Source organism: Colobus angolensis, unplaced genomic scaffold (assembly GCF_000951035.1).
Source record: "Colobus angolensis palliatus isolate OR3802 unplaced genomic scaffold, Cang.pa_1.0 Scaffold133, whole genome shotgun sequence".
In the NCBI taxonomy this organism is placed as follows: domain Eukaryota; kingdom Metazoa; phylum Chordata; class Mammalia; order Primates; family Cercopithecidae; genus Colobus; species Colobus angolensis.
Genome location: NW_012114411.1, coordinates 2,487,519 through 2,506,185, shown reverse-complemented (window position 1 = coordinate 2,506,185; position 18,667 = coordinate 2,487,519). Strand labels below are relative to the sequence as shown.

General features: G+C 46.5%; 1 protein-coding gene across 1 annotated transcript in view; it reads left to right on the top strand.

Moving 5' to 3' along the window:
- Positions 1-18,667, top strand: part of FRMD4A (FERM domain containing 4A) — a 349,079-nt gene that overhangs the window by 181,765 nt on the left and 148,647 nt on the right. Inside the window, exons 4-5 of the mRNA XM_011934291.1 lie at positions 4,122-4,214; positions 16,993-17,077. Coding sequence (XP_011789681.1) covers positions 4,122-4,214; positions 16,993-17,077 — 178 coding nt within the window. The remainder of the gene's footprint in view (positions 1-4,121; positions 4,215-16,992; positions 17,078-18,667) is intronic.

The window sequence follows — 18,667 nt, the reverse complement described above, 5'->3', positions numbered from 1 at the left end:
ATCTCCTGACCTCGTGATCCGCCCGTCTCGGCCTCCCAAAGTGCTGGGATTACAGGCGTGAGCCACTGTGCCTGGCCGAAAACAACATTTTAACAAGTGCTGCAGCCAAAAGTGGTGGGCCCAGAATTATGGTTTCCAGTTCACTTTTTAATCCATCTTTCAGTTTTTGCCCAAATAGTGGGCAGTTTTCATAAGGGCCTTAGATGGGTCACATGTCCCTTCAGTCTGCCTTTATAAGCAGCCTTCAGTGAGAGACTTTTACAAGCCCTTAAAATGGAGGCAGCTGACCTCCTTCCTCCTGAGGGTCCAAGGACTCCAGTCTACCTCTCCACTGGTCACTGGAGCCACGCAAGGCCACACATCATGATCCCCTCACAGGACTGGAGTGTTTGAGTTCAAGCAGGGAAAGTGGAGGAAAGAATGTCATTTGTCCTCAGAGGCCAACTATTGTAGGATCATGTAGAGGTCATTCCAGCTCCCATGTTGTCTTTGCTTCCTGACCATTTTTTTTTTTTTGACACAGAACCCCACTGTGTTGTCAGGCTGGAGTGCAGTGGTGCCATCTCAGCTCACTGCAACCTCTGCCTCCTGAGTTCAAGCAATTCTTCTGCCTCAGCCTCCTGAGTAGCTGGGATTACAGGCATGTGCCACCACGCCTGGCCAATTTTTGTATTTTTTTTAGTAGGGATGGGGTTTCACAATGTTGGTCAGGCTGGTCTCGAACTCTTGACCTCGTGATCCGCCCGCCTCGGCCTCCCAAAGTGCTAGGATTTCAGGCGGCGAGCTACCTCACCCAGCCCAGGTCATGTTTTTTAAAAATAACTAATTGTACAAGATTATGCCAGATGCCTTGAAGATGATACAAACCAGAAGCCCTGGAGAAGTTTGAAAAAACCCTAGACTTAGGCAATCAAGGAAGACTTCACAAAAAGTAAGACTTGAACTCAGCCTTGGACAATGGCTGAACATTCAGATAAAGGGATGGAGAGACGGTTCTCTAGTTCTAAGGAGGAGAGGCAGCATGAGTGAAGGCCAGGCACATGCCCTACACATGGTGTACTTGCAGGAGGCTGAGCCCCAAGAGAAGACCCACAGAGTTTGGTGGCATTTTCAGAGGCAGGAAGGAAGTGGTTGCAGCTTAAGATAATTTGACACATTCCAGTTGACCAGATATGCACACATTCTCCTCATGAGGTAGATCTTGTGGCATTTTCCAGATATAAAAAGTCAACCAGTGTCGGGCACAGTGGCTCACGCCTGTCATCCCAGGACTTTGGGAGGCTGAGGCAGGTGGATTGCCTAAGTTCAGGAGTTTGTGACCAGCCTGAGCAACATAGTGAAACCCCGTCTCTACTGAAATACAAAAGAATAGCTGGGCGTGGCAGCATGTGCCTGTAGTCCCAGCTACTCAGGAGGCTGAAGCAGGAGAATTGCTTGAACTCTGAGTGCAGAGGTTGCAGTGAGCCGAGATCACACCACTGCACTCCAGCCTGGGCGACAGAGTGACACTTCGTCTCAAAAAAAAAAAAAAAAAAAAGTCAGCTGGGGAAAGTGAATGCATAGAGAGCCAGTTCTGTAGACTGGAAGTGCAGACATGGGTGAGCCCCCAGGGTGGGTGCTGTAAGGGTTGAAGGAGGACCCCCCACCATCCCACCTGGTGTGTGGTGTGGGAAGACTTTCTGGAGTAAAGACATGAGAACTGAGTCCTGCAGGATGGGCCGGGGAAGAAGGAAGCGAAGGGCATACTGGGATGAAGGAACAGCATGAGCTAAGGAACAGAGGTTTAAAACATCGTGGTGCCTGTGGGGCATTATCAGGCGTGGGCAGAGATGACATTGGCACCCAGACCGTCTGTTTCCTGATCTTGTGTTCTAGTCAGAACGGAATTTATCCCAGCTTTCTGGAAGAAGTTGCTCCTGTTATTTTACTTACAATACTCTCTTCTCTTTATTTATTTACTTATTTGTGAGACGGAGTCTCGCTCTGTTGCCCAGGCTGGAGTACAGTGGCACGATCTCAGTTCACTGCAAGGTCCGCCTCCTGGGTTCCTGCCATTCTCCTGCCTCAGCCTCCTGAGTAGCTGGGATTACAGACACCTGCCACCACGTCCAGCTAATTTTTTCGTATTTTTTAGTAGAGACGGGGTTTCACCGTGTTAGCCAGGATGGTCTCGATCTCCTGACCTTGTGATCTGCCCACCTTGGCCTCCCAAAGTGCTGGGATTACAGGCATGAGCCACTACGCCCACCCTAGTTATTTATTTATTTTTTTCTTGAGACAGAGTCTCTCTCTGTCACCCAGACTGGAGGGCAATGGTGCGATCTCGGCTCACTGCAACCTCCACCTTCCGGATTCAAGCGATTCTCCTGCCTTAGCCTCCCGAGTAGCTGGGATTACAGACACCTGCCACCACGTCTGGCTAATTTTTTGTATTTTTAGTAGAGACGGGGTTTCACCATGTTGGCGAGGCTGTTTTGGATCTCCAGACCTCAAGTGATCTGCTTGCCTTCACCTCCCAAAGTGCTGGGATTACAGGCTTGAGCCATTGCGCCCAACCCTTTCATTTATTTTTTTTTTTTACTTTTCCTATATTCAGAGCAAGGTAATAAAAAGATAAAGTTCATGGAATTTTTTTTTCCAACTGGAGATTCTTAGAAAGAGGAAAAACAGGCCAAAGTTCTTCAGGTGGTCACTATTCTAAGGCAGGTCCAAAAGTCTTCCCTGTAGCCACAGGTGTGGGCTTTGTGGAGAGAGATTTTTTTTTTCTTTTTTTTTTTCTTGTGCAAAAGGTGCAGTTTGAGTGAAGCCTCAAAAAGGGGTTGGAAGCCACTTGTGTGTTTTCTCCTTCCTTTGTTGGGGGTTTAAGCATGTGCTGAGAGGAGCAAGCGTTTTTAGACAATGATGCACACAGATTTTGTTTCTCATTACCCACAGTCCTTAGCACACATGTCACACGGCATCAGCCACCGGGGAAATGCAGTGGGGTCAGTTGGGTCTGTTCCATGTGAATTTACTCCATAAAGTGATTATAGGACTGTCTTCTCCAGGATGATGGCCTGACATTGGATACAGAGAGCAGGGAAAGGAAAGAGTAAATTCTTCAGCTTGGTTATTCCATGGCTTTGTCCCACTCTTCCAAGACCAACCTCCAAGATGTGGCCCCCAGGGCTCTCCCTAGCCTCATGGCTTTCCACTCACAGGACGCTAAGACGCTGGGGTCCTCCCTCACCACAGGGCCTTTGCACAGGCTGGTCTTTCTGCCTGGAAAGTGGTTCCCCTCTGAGGATCTCTTGCCTCAGCCTTCCAAAGTGCTGGGATTAAAGGCATGAGCCACTGCCCCTGGCGGCAAGTTTAACATTTTAAGACACTGTGTGTGGTTTGCTTTTCACTCCAGCAAGATGTGGTGAGGATTGCTAACATGTTCTCAAGTGTGCTTTCAGTCTTTTAGGAAAAAAGACAGTTGGGAGTGTGGTGGAAAGGCAGTTCAGGACAAGAAGGAGACTTCTGATTACGTTTTCGTTTCAGTGTTTCCCTGAGAAACAGCAGGTCTCAATCCCTTCACTTTCCAGTTCCTATGCTCCCCCTCACACCACACAGTATCCATTGCTGACTTGATATCCCGTACATAATCCCACTGGGTTCTTCAATACTGAAAAGTTAGTAATAAGGTGAAGATGGTCAGGTACAGTGGCTCGCGCCTATAATCCCAGCGCTTTGGGAGGCTTAGGCAGGCGGATCACGTGAGGTCAGGAGTTTGAGACCAGCCTGACCAACATGGTGAAACCCCATCTCTACTAAAAATACAAAAATTAGCCTGGCGTGGTGGCTCATGCTTGTAATCCTAGCTACTCAGGAGGCTGAGGCAGGGAATTGCTTGAACCCAGGAGACGGAGGTTGCAGTGAGCCAAGATCGTGCCACTGCACTCCAGCCTGGGTGACAGAGCAAGACTTTGTCTCAAAAAAATAAAATAAAAATTAAACAAAGAAATTTAAAAATAAGGTGAAGATTGAAGTTTATCTACGATCCAGCACGTTCTGCTCCATATATACCTTCAACCCAAAAAAAAAAAACACTTCTGCAAAATGCAAATCCCTAACCAATTTGTCTCTATTTTCCTCAGGGGACACTTAAACTGGCTACAACTAGATCGAAGAGTATTGGAACATGACTTCCCTAAAAAGTCGGGACCTGTGGTTTTATACTTTTGTGTCAGGTATGTACACCTGGTGTCTATACTTTTGCTTCTTTGTGTTCTTTATCAGAAAAGTCTGGGAGAGCAGAGTGATTCCATGGAATGAGAGCTCAGGTTTGTCTTGGTTCATCGCCAGGGATAAAGGTTGTAGTGGAGCTGCGTGCCTCATAGATGGAAACACGGGGTGCGAGGGTGCAGGGCGTGCCTGTGAGTGTGCAAGGACGTGTGTGTTATGCATTTGCACTAGGATGCTTGTGTGGAATGATGAGAAAAACTTTTTTCTGCATTTTGGGGAGGATCCTATATCTCAAACAATGAGTCTCTTATAGCACAGGCCGTGGGATTCTTTCTTGGGTGCAATTTGAAACTACATAACAAAAGCCTTTGTATCCTTTCCTTTCAGAAGGGATGCCACTTGAATCTCGTGAAACTTGGGTAGTTTATCCCAAATAGGAGTAGTCGAAACCCAGCAGCAAACCACAGGCCCATCTGCATTTCCTGCCAAGGGAGGATACAGTTTAATAACATATCAGAAACAATAGGCATTTTTCTATTCATAAATCTAGTCTCAGAAATGTTGTTTTGTGCTTGCAAAGGGAACTATTTATGGGATATAGTGATTTAAATAGTTAATATTTGCAGCAGTCTTATGAAGACAACAAGACTTACTACTTCTGTTTGCAAAAGGTTCTGAGAAGCCGGAGGCTGGGCAGGTCAGGGGTTCAGGGGCAAAGTCTGAATTGGTAGCAAAGTCAGAATCTGAGCTCCCAATCCAGCAGCTCCTAAACACCGAGTCTGCGGAGCCACCAGGTTCTTTCTGTCCAGAACCTTGACTAACACAAGTACAGAAGCATTAACTCCTGATGCCTCAGTCTTTACATGGACACTAACACTAAACACCCAGGCCATACACTCTGTTCTTTTAAAATATACTAACAGAAATTCAGGAGCGAGATACGAATGATATGCAATTCTATCATTCCTAAAGAGCACGATCAGGAATGCAGTTTCAGACATAGCCATCCTTAAGCTACAGAAGGCATTAGAAGAGCTTCAAACAAGAGTTAAAGGGTCCACTTAGCAGGCTCAAGTGTATGACTTTTCCTTAGCTGGCAGAGTAAATTTCAACTTGCACTTAATGCGTTTTTGATTTGTTTAACAGCTGTGAACATATCCAAGCTCATCTTAGCTATTTCCATTATTGGTGGGAATGATTTCAATGCCATATTCTCTTTAATGGTGTATACAGTTTCTCAGATTTATGGCAAAGCAACCATATAAAGCAAATAGGAACAATTCCGCTGGGAGGGGCAGGTGGTATCAGGCAGGACTCCAGTTTCATGGAAGCAGGTCATTAACCTGTCATCGCAGGTGGATGAGTGCATTTACCATATATCAGGCCCTCCCCACCTCCCTGGTGATGTTCACCAACATTAGCCAAGAGGAGAAAATCTTGGGCTTGGCTGCCTAGTAGGTGTTTTTTTCCAATTTGTGGGGGTCCTTGCAGGAGAGCTTGGGGCACCTTGACGTTGATGCTGGATGTGTCAGTCTCTAAGATATACAGTTCTTTCCAAATCACTCCAAGCCTGTCTTCTCTGCATAAAAGCAGGTAAACCAGCATTGCAGAAGTGAAATAGTTGCTAGCAATAGAGAGAATTGGGGAATGGGATGGCTGAAGACCGAGATATAACATCCATTTCTGATCCACAGCTATAACAGACACTTCCACCATCACCACCCTTTTTTCTAGTTGGCCAAAGCAGGAACCTCAAAGAACATTCATTCAAGAGAAAAATTTCCAAATCCGCATTTAGGGACAGCCGTTCTCCACTATGTCTTTATACACGCCATCTAGCAGAATGCACTCCTCCTACTCCAGCTCCTATGGAAGCAGATCTTTCTGGAAGTGTCACATTCCATTTGCCTCCTGCAGAGCCCCACCTGAGTACTTCAAACTCAGCAGGTCCAAAGCCAAACTTATTACCTTCTCTCTCCTCCCTTAACCTTCCATGGTCCCATCAAATCTGTGGCATCGTCATCTACTCAGTCACATAGGCTACACATCTTGAAGTCTTCTGTCCTCTTCCTGGAATTTTTTATTTTTATTTTTTTGAGATGGATTCTCACTCTGGCGCCCAGGCTGGGCTACAATGGCATGATATCGGCTCACTGCAACCTCCACCTCCCAAGTTCAAGAGATTCTCCTGCCTCAGCCTCCTGAGCAGCTGGGATTATAGGCACCCACCACCACACCCAGCTAATTTTTGTATTTTTAGTAGAGATGGTGTTTTACCAGGTTGGTAGGCTAGTCTGGAATTCCTGACCTCCAGTGATCCATCTGCCTCGGCCTCCCAGCCTAGAATTTTTATGTGCATTAATTCTCTGCTGCTGCTTCCAAAATCTCCCTCTGCACTGCCCTCTCCTCCTCATTGCCTGAACTCAGGCCCTCACCAGTCAGTTGACCTATTGCAGCAGCCTCCAAGGGTGGGGTGGGGGTGTCACCAGCACCCTTACTACCCTGAGTTCCCACTTCTTAGCTAGCCGAGAAGTGCAGTAACAAAACACCAATCGTTTGTTTTCTCCAAGAGAGGAGGCAGATTCTCTATATAGGTGAATTCCGTCTCTTTACCTTGCTTTTCATCCTGGGAAGAATCCTCTATTTATAACCTGACATCTGCCTAGCGATGCTCACAGGCGGTTTTCTGCAAAGGAGTGGTAAGAGAATCATCTTCATCAAAAGCCCAGAACTTGGAATAGGCTTAAGTTCATAAAAGAGCTTCTCTCCAGCTGGGTACCTTTCCAGTGTGTTTCTAAACAGAAGCACGGTTGGACTCTGAGCAGCCTCCAGCCGCCAGCCATGACACCTGCATATCTTGATGCAGTCTGACTGCCAGGTTCCTCAAATCCTTTCTCCTTTGTTATAAATGTCTATATATTACATCTGCATACCACATGTCTAGGTAGCCTTCGTGGCAAAGCAGAATCGAACCACCTGATAAAAGAGGGCCACGGTAGGCTGGGCATGGTGGTTCATGCCTGTACTTTGGGAGGGCAAGGTGGGCGGATCACCTGAAGTTAGGAGTTCGAGACCAGCCTGGCCAACACAGTGAAACCCCATCTCTACTAAAAATACAAAAATTAGCCAGGAATGGTGGTGCGTGCCTGTAGTCCCAGCTACTTGGAAGGCTGAGGCAGGAGAATCACTTGAACCTGGGAGACAGAGGTTGCAGTGAGCGGAGATTGTGCCACTGCACTCCAGCCTGGGCAACAGAACAAGACCGCATCTCACACACACACAAAAAGAAACAGAGGGTCATGGAAAAGATAACTAAGTACCTGAAGGTACGTTTTAGAAAGTCAGAGAATGGAGGTATTAACACTGTATGGCTAAGTACCCCAGGGTGGGCTATTATTTGGGATTTATGTATTATTCTGATATAATACATATGCAAAACACCAGGCTGAATCATCCCCTCCATTCAATAGATTAGGAAATATAAGACCCAAATATATTAAATAATGTGAATTGGAACTCGGAATCCCTCTCCATCCGCTAGGCCAGACAGCGTCTCTTCTATAAGCATTTCCTCTGCAGAGGCCCTGAGGCCAGTATCAGGCTGCAGGACGTTTTCGGGATGGTGGAAGGGAGGACTCAGATCCTGCCTTCATTGACCTGTCATTCAGCCTAAGAGGGGCCTGGTCCCTCCAGTTTTTCATCCAACAAATCACCAGGAGTGATCCCAGGTGGCTTCAGGGTCTCAATATAATTACCCAAAAAGGATAAAGGTCAGAGAGACAGGAACTATCCATTATTCAGCACCTGTCCACTGCTAAGGCTGATTGTTAATCTTCTCAGCTACCCTGGAAGCAAGTCTGATTATTCCTAATTAAAGAGAGGGAGATGGGGGCCCAGGATGGTCTGTAAATTCTTCCCCAGCATGGCTAATAAGTTACGAAGGTGAGATGAGTATCTCATCTGTTCGGTCAGGTCTGACTCCAAGCCTTGTGTCTGTCCTCCCCTACTGCACACCATCCATTTCCACAGGGGAAAGGTGACATCCTCCTCCAATGTGGTGTTTCCAAGAGATCCTGTGTGTCCCTTCAGTGTGGCAGCCTGCCAAGACCTGTGGCCAGAGTTCTCCACCGCTCCCTGTGTAGGCAGAGCCAGGAGCAGCAAAGTCAAAAGCGGTGACCCTAGCCCTCCTTGTGACCCACTCTTGGCCATGTTTGCAGAACCAGCGTCCACCTGTCAAGAGGGTGTTCAGGACAGGTGCACACCACCACGAGTGGCAGGCTGCCACTCTGAAGGGATACACTGGATATCTTGGAAATGCCACATTGGAGGAGGAAGAGCCATCTCAAATGGTAAGGCAAGGATTTTCAGGACCTGAGACATTTGCTGTTGGTCCCACTAGAGAAGGTCTTGCCATTTTTTGCGTTTTCTGACACCGTGGACACCCGCGGAAAGGTGTTCTTTGTTGAACTGTGTTTTCTGTCTCCTAGAGAGAAAACTTCAGGGTCCACTTGCACCTTGTCATCACCCTGAGCTGTGTCACTGCCGGACTTACAAGCGCAAGTCCACCATCATCCCAGCTGTAGCATGAGCAGCTTTCTCACTGCTCCTCCTGTGCTACTTCTGTGCCATCATCCACGCCTTCATTTATGGGCTCACAGATGTCCTTTGAGATGTCTCTTGGCGTAAGCGCTGCTCTGGGAACCAAGGACAGAGCAGTGAACAAAACTGATAGACCCTGTTCTTAGGCAATTTCATGTCCATTTCCTCCAGCTTCTGAGATCCTATGAGCCCTGCGTGTCGTATTTTTTTTTTTTTTTACCAATTCAGTGCAAATCCATTGTGTACCCTTCCAACTACTTCCTGACCCTGGGCCACACCTCCCTTGGCTGCTCACACTTTCTCTGTCTCTCCCTTTCTCTCTCTCACACACACACCCACCCCCAGGGTTGGACTGGTCCTACCACACACACACACCTTTTATTTCTACCCCCGAGCTTCTGAGTGTGGTCAGGAAAAGGTTCATGCAACTTCAGGTTGGTTCGTGGTTATTGTGATGAATCCCACACAGATCTTCAGTATTTCTAGCCAGTTCTGCCAGGGGTGCCTGCTCAGGGTCTCTGTTGCTCACTGTGGTTTTACCTCTTGCTTCAGGTCCCAGATAGTCAAGGCTTTTGCTCTAAGAAGATGACGCTGCTTATGTTTCTGCAGAGAAAACAAAGCCAGCACCAGGGAGCTCCTAGTCCTACTACTTTACCCACAAACTTAATTGTATCTTTAATGGGGTTTTTGCGGCCTCCCAACCCACTCGCTGCACATACGCAAATGCATGAGCATCTCAGAGGAAGACCTTTAGCCCATCAACTAGCACTCACTGATCCACGTGTACCTCAATCCCAGCCGCTTCTGTCACCTCACAGAGCTTCTCCCTTGAGCCTTTCCTCTGGTTTTCTCTATCTTAAGCATCTCCTCCATGGATTCCTCCCCTTCGTGACCACGTCCCAATCTAACTGAAGAGAACGCCCTCTCTGATGCACAGCCACCTCCAGCCAGTGCCCTCTGCTACCCCTTCTGCTCTGCACGCAGCAGCCAGGAGAGATGAGTCTGCACTTGCTGTCACCCCTTCCCCACAGGCCTCTCGTTCCTCATTCTGTGGCCATCCAGCTTCTAGTGCCATCATACCCCCTGGTCACTGGAGGTCTCTCGCCCCTGGCTGCACAGGCGTGCTTTTGCCCTGCTCCGATGTGGCCTCTGTGGCTCTGGGCTCATTCGAACGTGCTCCCTTTCAGTCCCCCCTGGCTCTATGGCACTACATTCTCCTGGGCCACCTCCTCTTTGTCCCCTCTGTCCCTGGCTCAGGGCAGGTTCCCTGCTCTGCTGTGCTGTCCCTCGAGCCCTGGTGTCCATGAGGTTGTGTCTTGCTTGTCTTCTCTCCCTGCAACTTCCCCTCGTGTGATTTCACCCCCATCCACAGCTGCCGGTGCAGTCTCTTTGCTGGAGACTTTCCATCCTCTGCCCCAGTCCCGACCTCTCTCCCGAGCTCCAGGCCGTCTCCGCTGATTGGCTTTTCCGCACAGATGCAGCTGGAGTCTAATGACGTCGTCGTCTTTCTGCCTCCAAATGTGCTCCCCTTTCGGTGTCACCTCCTCGTCTTTGTGATAGACACCACTACCCATGCCGCCCCCAAAACCAGAGACTTGGGAATCAACCTTGACCTCACCGCTCCCTCCCACCTGCCTCCTCCTGTTCCCTCAGTCACTAGTGCCTGTTATTCCTGCATCTTAAACAGCTCCCTATCCATCCCTTACTCTCCATACCCAGCCTAATCGTAATTAGGGCTTCCATAAACCTCTCCTGGACTCAAGATCTCCTTGTTCATCTCTGCATCTGGTCTTGATCCCTTCCAAACTCCCCTATATGAAGACATTGAGCATCTTTCTAGAATTCTCTTCTGATCCTTGCTCATAATTTTTTTCCAGCTTCCCATTATCCTCAGAAGAGGACATCTTTAGCGTGACTTGTATGATGTGACTTCTGCTCAACTATCCAGCCTCACCTCTTCCCACTCCCCTCACCACACAACACACACACACACACACACAAACACACATTATAAGCAGCCAGCAGTGGTCCATGTATGACCAGGAGAACCTTCAACTGCAAACCGTTGTTTAGTTCTAGAAGGCTTGGGAACAATGGCTCTCTGATATTGTTCACCAGGCAAGCTTTAGAAATAGGTCAAGAAAAAATATAAGGAAAATATACACACCTAAGGAAGTCTGTGTTGTGTGTGTGTGTGTGTGTGTGTGTGTGTGTGTGTGTGTGTGGTCTTTTTATAGGCGCAATCTTGTGCTCAGAATGAAGCCTACATGTCTGGATTATTCTTTAATTCTATATCCTTCTACCAAGTATCCCTGTAGCTCTGATCATCTAAACTCCCTGTAAGAAAATAAACAGAGATTAGATTTGCCTCTTCAAACTTTGAGTTTCACAGACAATAAACTGAAGCAAGCAGCAAAAAATAATAAGAGAGGAGAAGCCTGATCGGGGAGGAAGGATTTTACAGCCAAGTCCACAGGCCGGATTCTTGGTGTCTTCTCTGGCTGATGGAGACAGCAGCTGCTACTTCCTGTCACTCGCAATAACAATGATGGCATGGATCTAAAATGAGGTTCCTGCTAACCAGAGCTTGCTGTATTTCAGCTAGGTGTCCCAGTTAAGATTTTAGAGGCATTGAGATTCTAAGCATCAGAGGCTTGGCTGCAGAAACTCACAGCTTATTGCTGTCATTATCATGGCTCTTATTTGCCACCAAGAGTAGGCATTTCAAATGTGACATTTGTGTTTATTACAAAATGAAATCACTGGTCCATTTAATTAACACTTGCTGTAAATATTCAGTGATTCCCAAGTGCCCAGGGCTGGATGGGGAAGGGAAAGGGAGAGAAGGGGGGATGGAGGAGAGACCTAGCTGATGTCATCTGGCTGGGCCCTTGCCATCTGACTAGACAGTGTTCAGTCTGTTGCAATCAGAGGCTTTCACTTGTCAAAGAAGGGGACGGGACTCCCCGAGGCTTTAGAGGCTGTTTAATATTTAATAAGCGCAAACGCATAAACACAGCGCACCTATTTATTTCTCCTTCAGACTCTCTCATGAAATATTCTCGGGTCTGGATCATCTGAGCTAGTTTGGGTGGACGGTTGCTTGTGGAGTCAGAAAACCTCTTAGCGAGGTCTGTGCTCCCTCTAGAGTGTTCCTTTCAACTCACATATGTGCCCCAAGATTCAGTCCTGCTAAATGTGCCCCAAAAACCAGTTTAAAATGTAGGTCTGATGATGATTCAGCTGTGGTGAGGCCAGCAGATGAGGAGAGGACAGACATTGAAAAGATCGTCACTCAGTTCCCGGGAGGAGGGGCCACACCGTGCCACGCAGGGCCACGTGGGAGGTACTGGGGTTAGTCAGGAGGCAGGGGAGCCGAGGAATAATTGGCAAGAGCATTTTTTGTGGTTTCTGTGGGGAGGAACAAGTAAGGCGGGGAGAGCAGGCTTGGGATTGGCTAGTTTAAATAATTTCAGCGGGCTCTGCGGCATGGGAGCTGCCCCTGGTTATCTGGTGCATGTCCCTGGGGTGGTGAGGGTGGCGGAATAGTGGCCCTGGGTGTGAGAGCCGAGAGGTGGCGGGAGGGGTGGACCCTGGATCCATGGTGACATGTGGAAGTCTTGGGGTCTGGAAATTGGCGAACCCTGGCACCAGCAGTCCCTCCAGGCCCAGCAAAGCCGCAGACATCCAAGCATCATAAAGCCATGGTCAATACACAGCCACACTCGGAACTGTCCATGCAGACCCTCTGAATCTGAGACACAGCCTTCATTTCCCTGGTTACCCAGAGACCTGGAATGTTCTTTGTGAACCTTGGAAGCACTCCCTGCTCCACGCCTGTAGTTAAGGAAATGCAACATCGCCACCTACTGCTGAGACTCTCCTGAAAATCAGAAAAAGAACCTACCTTTTTTTTTTGAGACAGATCTGCCTGCCTCAGCCTCCCAAAGTGCTGAGATGACAGGCATGCCCGGCCAAAAACTATGCCCGGCCAAACACTGGATTTAAAAACAAAAAAAAAGAAAGAAAGAAATGAAGAGGCTGGCCTGTAATCCCACTACTTTGGGAGGTTAAGGTGGGATGATTACTTGAGCTTAGGAGTTCAACACTAGCCTGGGCAACATAGCGAGACCCCATCTAGACAGAAAATAAAAAAATTAGTCAGCATAGTGGCTTATATCTGTAGTCCCAGCTATTTGGGAGGCTTAGGCAGAACGGTCACTTGAGCTCAGGAGGTCGAGGCTGCAGTTAACTGTGGTTGCACACTGCACTTCAGCCTGAGTGACAAAGCAAGACCCCATCTCAAAAGAAGGAGAAGGAGAAGAAGAAGAAAGAAATAGAAGGAAGAAGGAAGGAGGAGGAGGAGGAGGAGGAGGAGAAGGAGGAAGAAAGAAGAAGAAGAGAGAAGAAGAAGAAGGAAGAAGAAGAAGAAAATTTTGACTTTGAATCCAAGCCATCAGCCCTCCCCATCTTCCCAAAAGGCTCTTGTCCCTGGTGCCCCCGGTGTGCACCGTGCCTCTCTGGGCGTGTGGGTGGAGAGGTGTGAGCTCTTTTTCTCTGCAGGCATTTTTGACTCAGCAGTTTACTGGCATGGAGGGAAAGTTTGGGATGAGCTCCATACCCTCCCCTAATAGAACAATGATATGACAGGCCCGGAACTCACAGGGTTTTCCAGGCTGTCGTCTTGCTGATAAAAGTTAACAGGAAACTGCTTTCCACTTCTGTCGAGAGGAGGTGATTTTTTTCTTCATCTCGGAATGTGCGTGTTATTTCCTGTACCTTCTCTGCCCCTTTTATGGCCAGACAACATAGAGCTCGGTGGAAATGAAGGCAGTCGCGGAGATGGAGAATTTGCCACCTGAATTCCGTTTTCCATCATTTGAGAGTGGAAACAAAAAGGGAAGCGTTATATTTTCTTAATATACTATTCAGGAGAAAATTGGGGTGGAGGAGGCAGGATGTCTGTACTCTTTAATTTTTAAGAACTAAAGCAAATGAGATTCTTTTAAGAAACATATGGCATTACTTTGAAAATTAAGTTATTTCAGACCTTATACGAACTTAGACTCAAAATCATTATTAGAGCATGAAGGCCACTGTCAACTTCAGGAGGCCTCTGCTAATATTCCGGTATTAGGATTTCTTTCTCTCTTCCCTCCCTCCCCTTTCTCTCCCTTTCCTCCCTTTTCCTTATTTTCCTTCCTTTAGTTTCTTTTGTTAATCTGACTACCGTTTGCCAAAGGCCCTTTGCAAAGGACGTGGATTGATTTATTTATTTTTGAGACGGAGTTTCGCTCTTGTTGCCCAGGCTGGAGTGCAATGGTGTGATCTTAGCTCACTGCAACCTCCACCTCCCAGGTTCAAGCAATTCTCCTGCCTCAGCCTCCCGAGTAGCTGGGATTACAAGTGTCTGCCACCACGCCCAGCTAATGTTTGTATTTTTAGTAGAGACGGGGTTTCACCATGTTGGCCAGGCTGGTCTCGAACTCCTAACCTCAGTTGATCCATGTGCTTCCGCCTCCCAAAGTGCTGGGATTACAGGCATTAGCTACCATATAGATTTATTTTTTGAAAAGCAAATCAAATCAAATTTATTTTGCTTTGAGATGTAAAATTTGCTACTGCCATTCTGCTCCCCATTCTTAAAGAATAAAAGTTGTTTAACTTTACTGTGTCTCTGAGACCATGGTGGGCCCTATATGGAGACCTCTGTGATCTAAGACACCTGCTCCGGAAGCAGGGGGCAGGTGCTTGGCAGGGGCAGGGGTTATGGGCAGAGACCAGCCAGTCCATTAATTTTCAGGCTTTACAAGTATGAGGACCACTGTGTAATTCCTCCAAGTTTTATAGAACCTGAGATGATGATAATTGTACTAATGATGTCTGTGGATTGAGAAAATCTAATGTCTGAAGTTACTCCGAATTCACTCACCAATTTAAAAAAGCTTGAATTGTATTAATCACAGCAGCCTCTGCACACATTTGAAAAATGATAGAAAGTATTATTTATTTATTTAGTGTATAGACAAAAGGTTGCAAGCTGGTGGGCCATGGGCTTGATGTAGCCTATAGACATGGGTTTTTATCTTCGTGTTTCTCCAACAGTAGCATTATCCTTCAGGTATGGTAAAGGATATATATTTAGAGAGAGAGAGAGAGAGAGAGAGAGAGAGAGAGTCTCACTCTGTTGTCTAGGCTGGAGTACAGTGGCACCATCTCAGCTCACTGCAAACTCCCCCTCCCGGATTCAAGCAATTCTCCTGCTTCAGCCTCCTGAGTAGCTAGGATTGTAGGCACCCACCCCCACTCCTAGCTAATTTTTGTATTTTTAGTAGAGACGGGGGTTTCACCATGTTAACCAGGCTGGTCTTTAACTCCTGACCTCAGGTGATTCCCCCGGCCTCGGCCTCCCAAAGTGCTGGGATTACAGGTGTGAGCCACCGCGCCTGACCAATTGTGGAGAAATCCTTTTATGTTTTACCATACCTGAAGGGTAATGCTACCATTGAGCTTTCCTTTCTGAAAAGACACACGAAGTCCTGTATCTACAATGTAGGAACTCTCTTCCTCTTCCGTTTCCCACTGGAATCGAAAAGTATCATTTGAAGCTGAAAATTCCAAGTTGTTGCCCCTCAGGTGATTTTATTGATTAGAAGAAGTCATTTTTAAATGAATTACTATAAATAAATAGAACTTCTTGAAGCTAAGGACATCATTTTGTTTGCTTTATACGATGTTGGTTTCTCGTTTTTGCTGCTGTTGTTGTCGTTTAAATGGGAGGTAGTTTCCAATATTTAAAACCAGTGGGCTTCTTAGGTAGAGAACCACCTCTTCTTTTACAGTCTGAATAACAGAAGCCTGGCAGGATGATGTGACTGCCCTGAGTCACACAGAGCTGGGGACTCCATCACTGCTCTCTGACTCCCTCCAGAGGATTCTGGCCATCAGATTATGACATTGTTCTAGAAAACCATAGTACTTGTTTCTTCTCATTTCACCTTCCTCATCTTCTGCCTCTTCTTGGTGGCAGTTTCCCAGTTTCCAAGAGCCCCAGGTACCCAGCACCCTCCTAGTCCACCGTAAGGGTTGCCACACCTGCTCAGAACCTTCTTTCCTCCAAGATGCTGCATTTCAACCTTTCTCTCCTCTTCCTTTCAACTCCTAGTTCTTCAGTGCGGCTGGTCATTAGACAGTACAAGCACATTATCTCATTAAAGAATTTAATAAACTCCAAAGTCAATAGTATAAAGGCACATTTAGTATCAGCATGTTTCATCTTGAAAATATCTATAAGCTCCATCTAGATGAAATCCGATTCTCATTTGGCTTAATATGCATTAATATGGCAGTGTTAAGAACACTTAGCTCTCCGAATGTGCAGAAATCAAATCACATTTTACCACCTTCGAGATTAGTAGTAACCATTTCAAAGAAAGCTGTGATTAAGAAGAAGAAATTATCTTTTAAAAATCCAACTTGGCTGGGCACGGTGGCCGACATCTATAACCCCAGCATTTCGGGAGGCTGAGGTGGGCAGATAATTTGAGCCCAGCCTGAGCAACAAAGCAAGACTGCACATCTACCAAAAAAAAAAAGAAAAAAATTTAGTCGGATGTGGTGGTATGCAGGTGTAGTATGCAGGTGGTATGCAGGTGTAGTATGCAGGTGGTATGCAGGAAGCTGAGGCGGGAAGATTGCTTGAGCCTGGGAGATCAAGGCTGCAGTGAACCCCCGTGATCACACCACTGCACTCCAGCCTGGACAACAGAACGAGACCCTGTCTCTCTAAAAAAAAAAAAAGAAAAGAAAGAAAATCCAACTCAATGACAGTTTAGGACAAACAAGCAATGTGTTGAAAACAAGTAACATTGTGTAAAATTAGAAAGCAGATAGGACAAAGAAAGCAGAGGGCCAGTTTGAGAATTCGTTCTTACAAGTTGGTGGCAGACCCGGTTCTTTGGCTATGGTGAGACCCACTAGGCGTGACAGTCCTAACCCACTATCCAAACTGCAGAAACACTGTCCTCCATAGGGAATCATAGAAAAACCATGGATGGTGCCTTTCTCCTTTGTTCATTTAGGATGGGGAGTGCCAGCTTTCATCTCAAATCATGTAGCTCAAGAGAGCACTTTATTTTCTGCGCCTGCTGTTTCTGTGGTTCATGCACCATTTTTCTCTTTCAGGTTCTATATTGAAAGCATTTCATACCTGAAGGATAATGCTACCATTGAGCTTTTCTTTCTGAACGCAAAGTCCTGCATCTACAAGGTAGGAACTCCTTCTCCCCAGTTTCCCTCTGAAACTTGAAAGTATCATTTGAAGCCGGAAATTCCAAAGTGTTGTTCCTTAGGCCATTTTATTGATGAAGAGAAGTCATTTATAAGTTAATTACTATAAATGAATGGAATGTTATGAAGCTAATGGCACTATTTAATAATGTGATTCCTGACCGGGCGCAGTGGCTCACGCCTGGAATCCCAACACTTTGGGAGGCCAAGGCGGGTGGATCACGAGGTCAAGAGATCAAGACTATCCTGGTCAACATGATGAAACCCTGTCTCTACTAAAAATATAAAAATTAGCTGGGCGTGGTGGCGCATGCCTGTAGTCCCAGCCACTTGGGAGGGTGAGGCAGGTGAATCACTTGAACCTGGGAGGTGGAGGTTGCAGTGAGCCAAGTTCGCACCACTGCACTCCAGCCTAGTGACAGGGGGAGACTCTATCTCAAAAACAAACAAAAAAAAGGAATAATAATAATAATAATGATGTGATTCCTTTGATCCATGGCTGCTCTGTGGACATGTTTCCTAACCTTATTTTAAAGGTTTCCTGATTTTAAAGGTTTCTTTGTCAACTTAGACAAAGGGGAAAAACCTAGACAAGTATGACAAACACACTAGTCAACTTAGGTCTTGCAGATACACATGAGCTTCTTATAACCAAATATATGTATATTTGACCATTTTTAGATGGTCTAGCAGCATCTTTCAAAGGCATGCTATTGTCACTTTGAGACAGTTTCTTTCTTTTTTAAAGCATTGTAGTGAAATGCACATAAATTTATTATCTCAACCATTTTTGAAAATTGTTTTATATTTCCATAGGTTTTTGGGGAACAGGTGGTATTTAGTTACATGAGTAAGTTCTTTAGTGGTGATTTGTGAGAATTTGGTGCACCCATCACTTGAGCAGCATACACTAAACTCAGTTTGTAGTCTCAACCATTTTTAAGTGTGCGGTTCAGTGGCATTAAGTACACTCACAATGTTGTACAACCATCACCACCATCGTTCACCCAAGAACCCTTTTCATCTACCGAACCGAAACCTTATACTCATTAAACAACTCCCCTTCCCCGCTTTCCTCAGCCCCTGGCAACCACTACTTCTTGTCTCTATGAATTTAACCACTCTGGTACTTCACATAAATGGAATCATACCGTATTTGTCCTTTTGTGTCTGGCTTACTTTACTTAACATAATGGCCTCAAGGTTCATCCATGTTGGCCAGGCGTGGTGGCTCATGCCTGTAGTCCCAGCACTTTGGGAGGCCGAGCCAGGCGGATCACCTGAGATCAGGAGTTCGAGACCAGCCTGGCCAATGTGGTGAAACCGCGTCTCTATTAAAAATACAAAAATTAGCCAAGTGTGGTGGTGTGCACCTGTAATCCTAGCTGCTCAAGAGGCTGAGACAGAAGAATCGCTTGAACCCGGGAGGTGGAGGTTGCAGTGAGCTGAGATGGTGCCATTGTACTCCAGCCTGCGTGACAGAGTGAGACTCCATCTAAAAAAAAAGTTCACCGCTGTTGTAACATGTGTCAGAATTTTCTTCCTTTTTTTTTTTTTTTTTTTTTTTTTT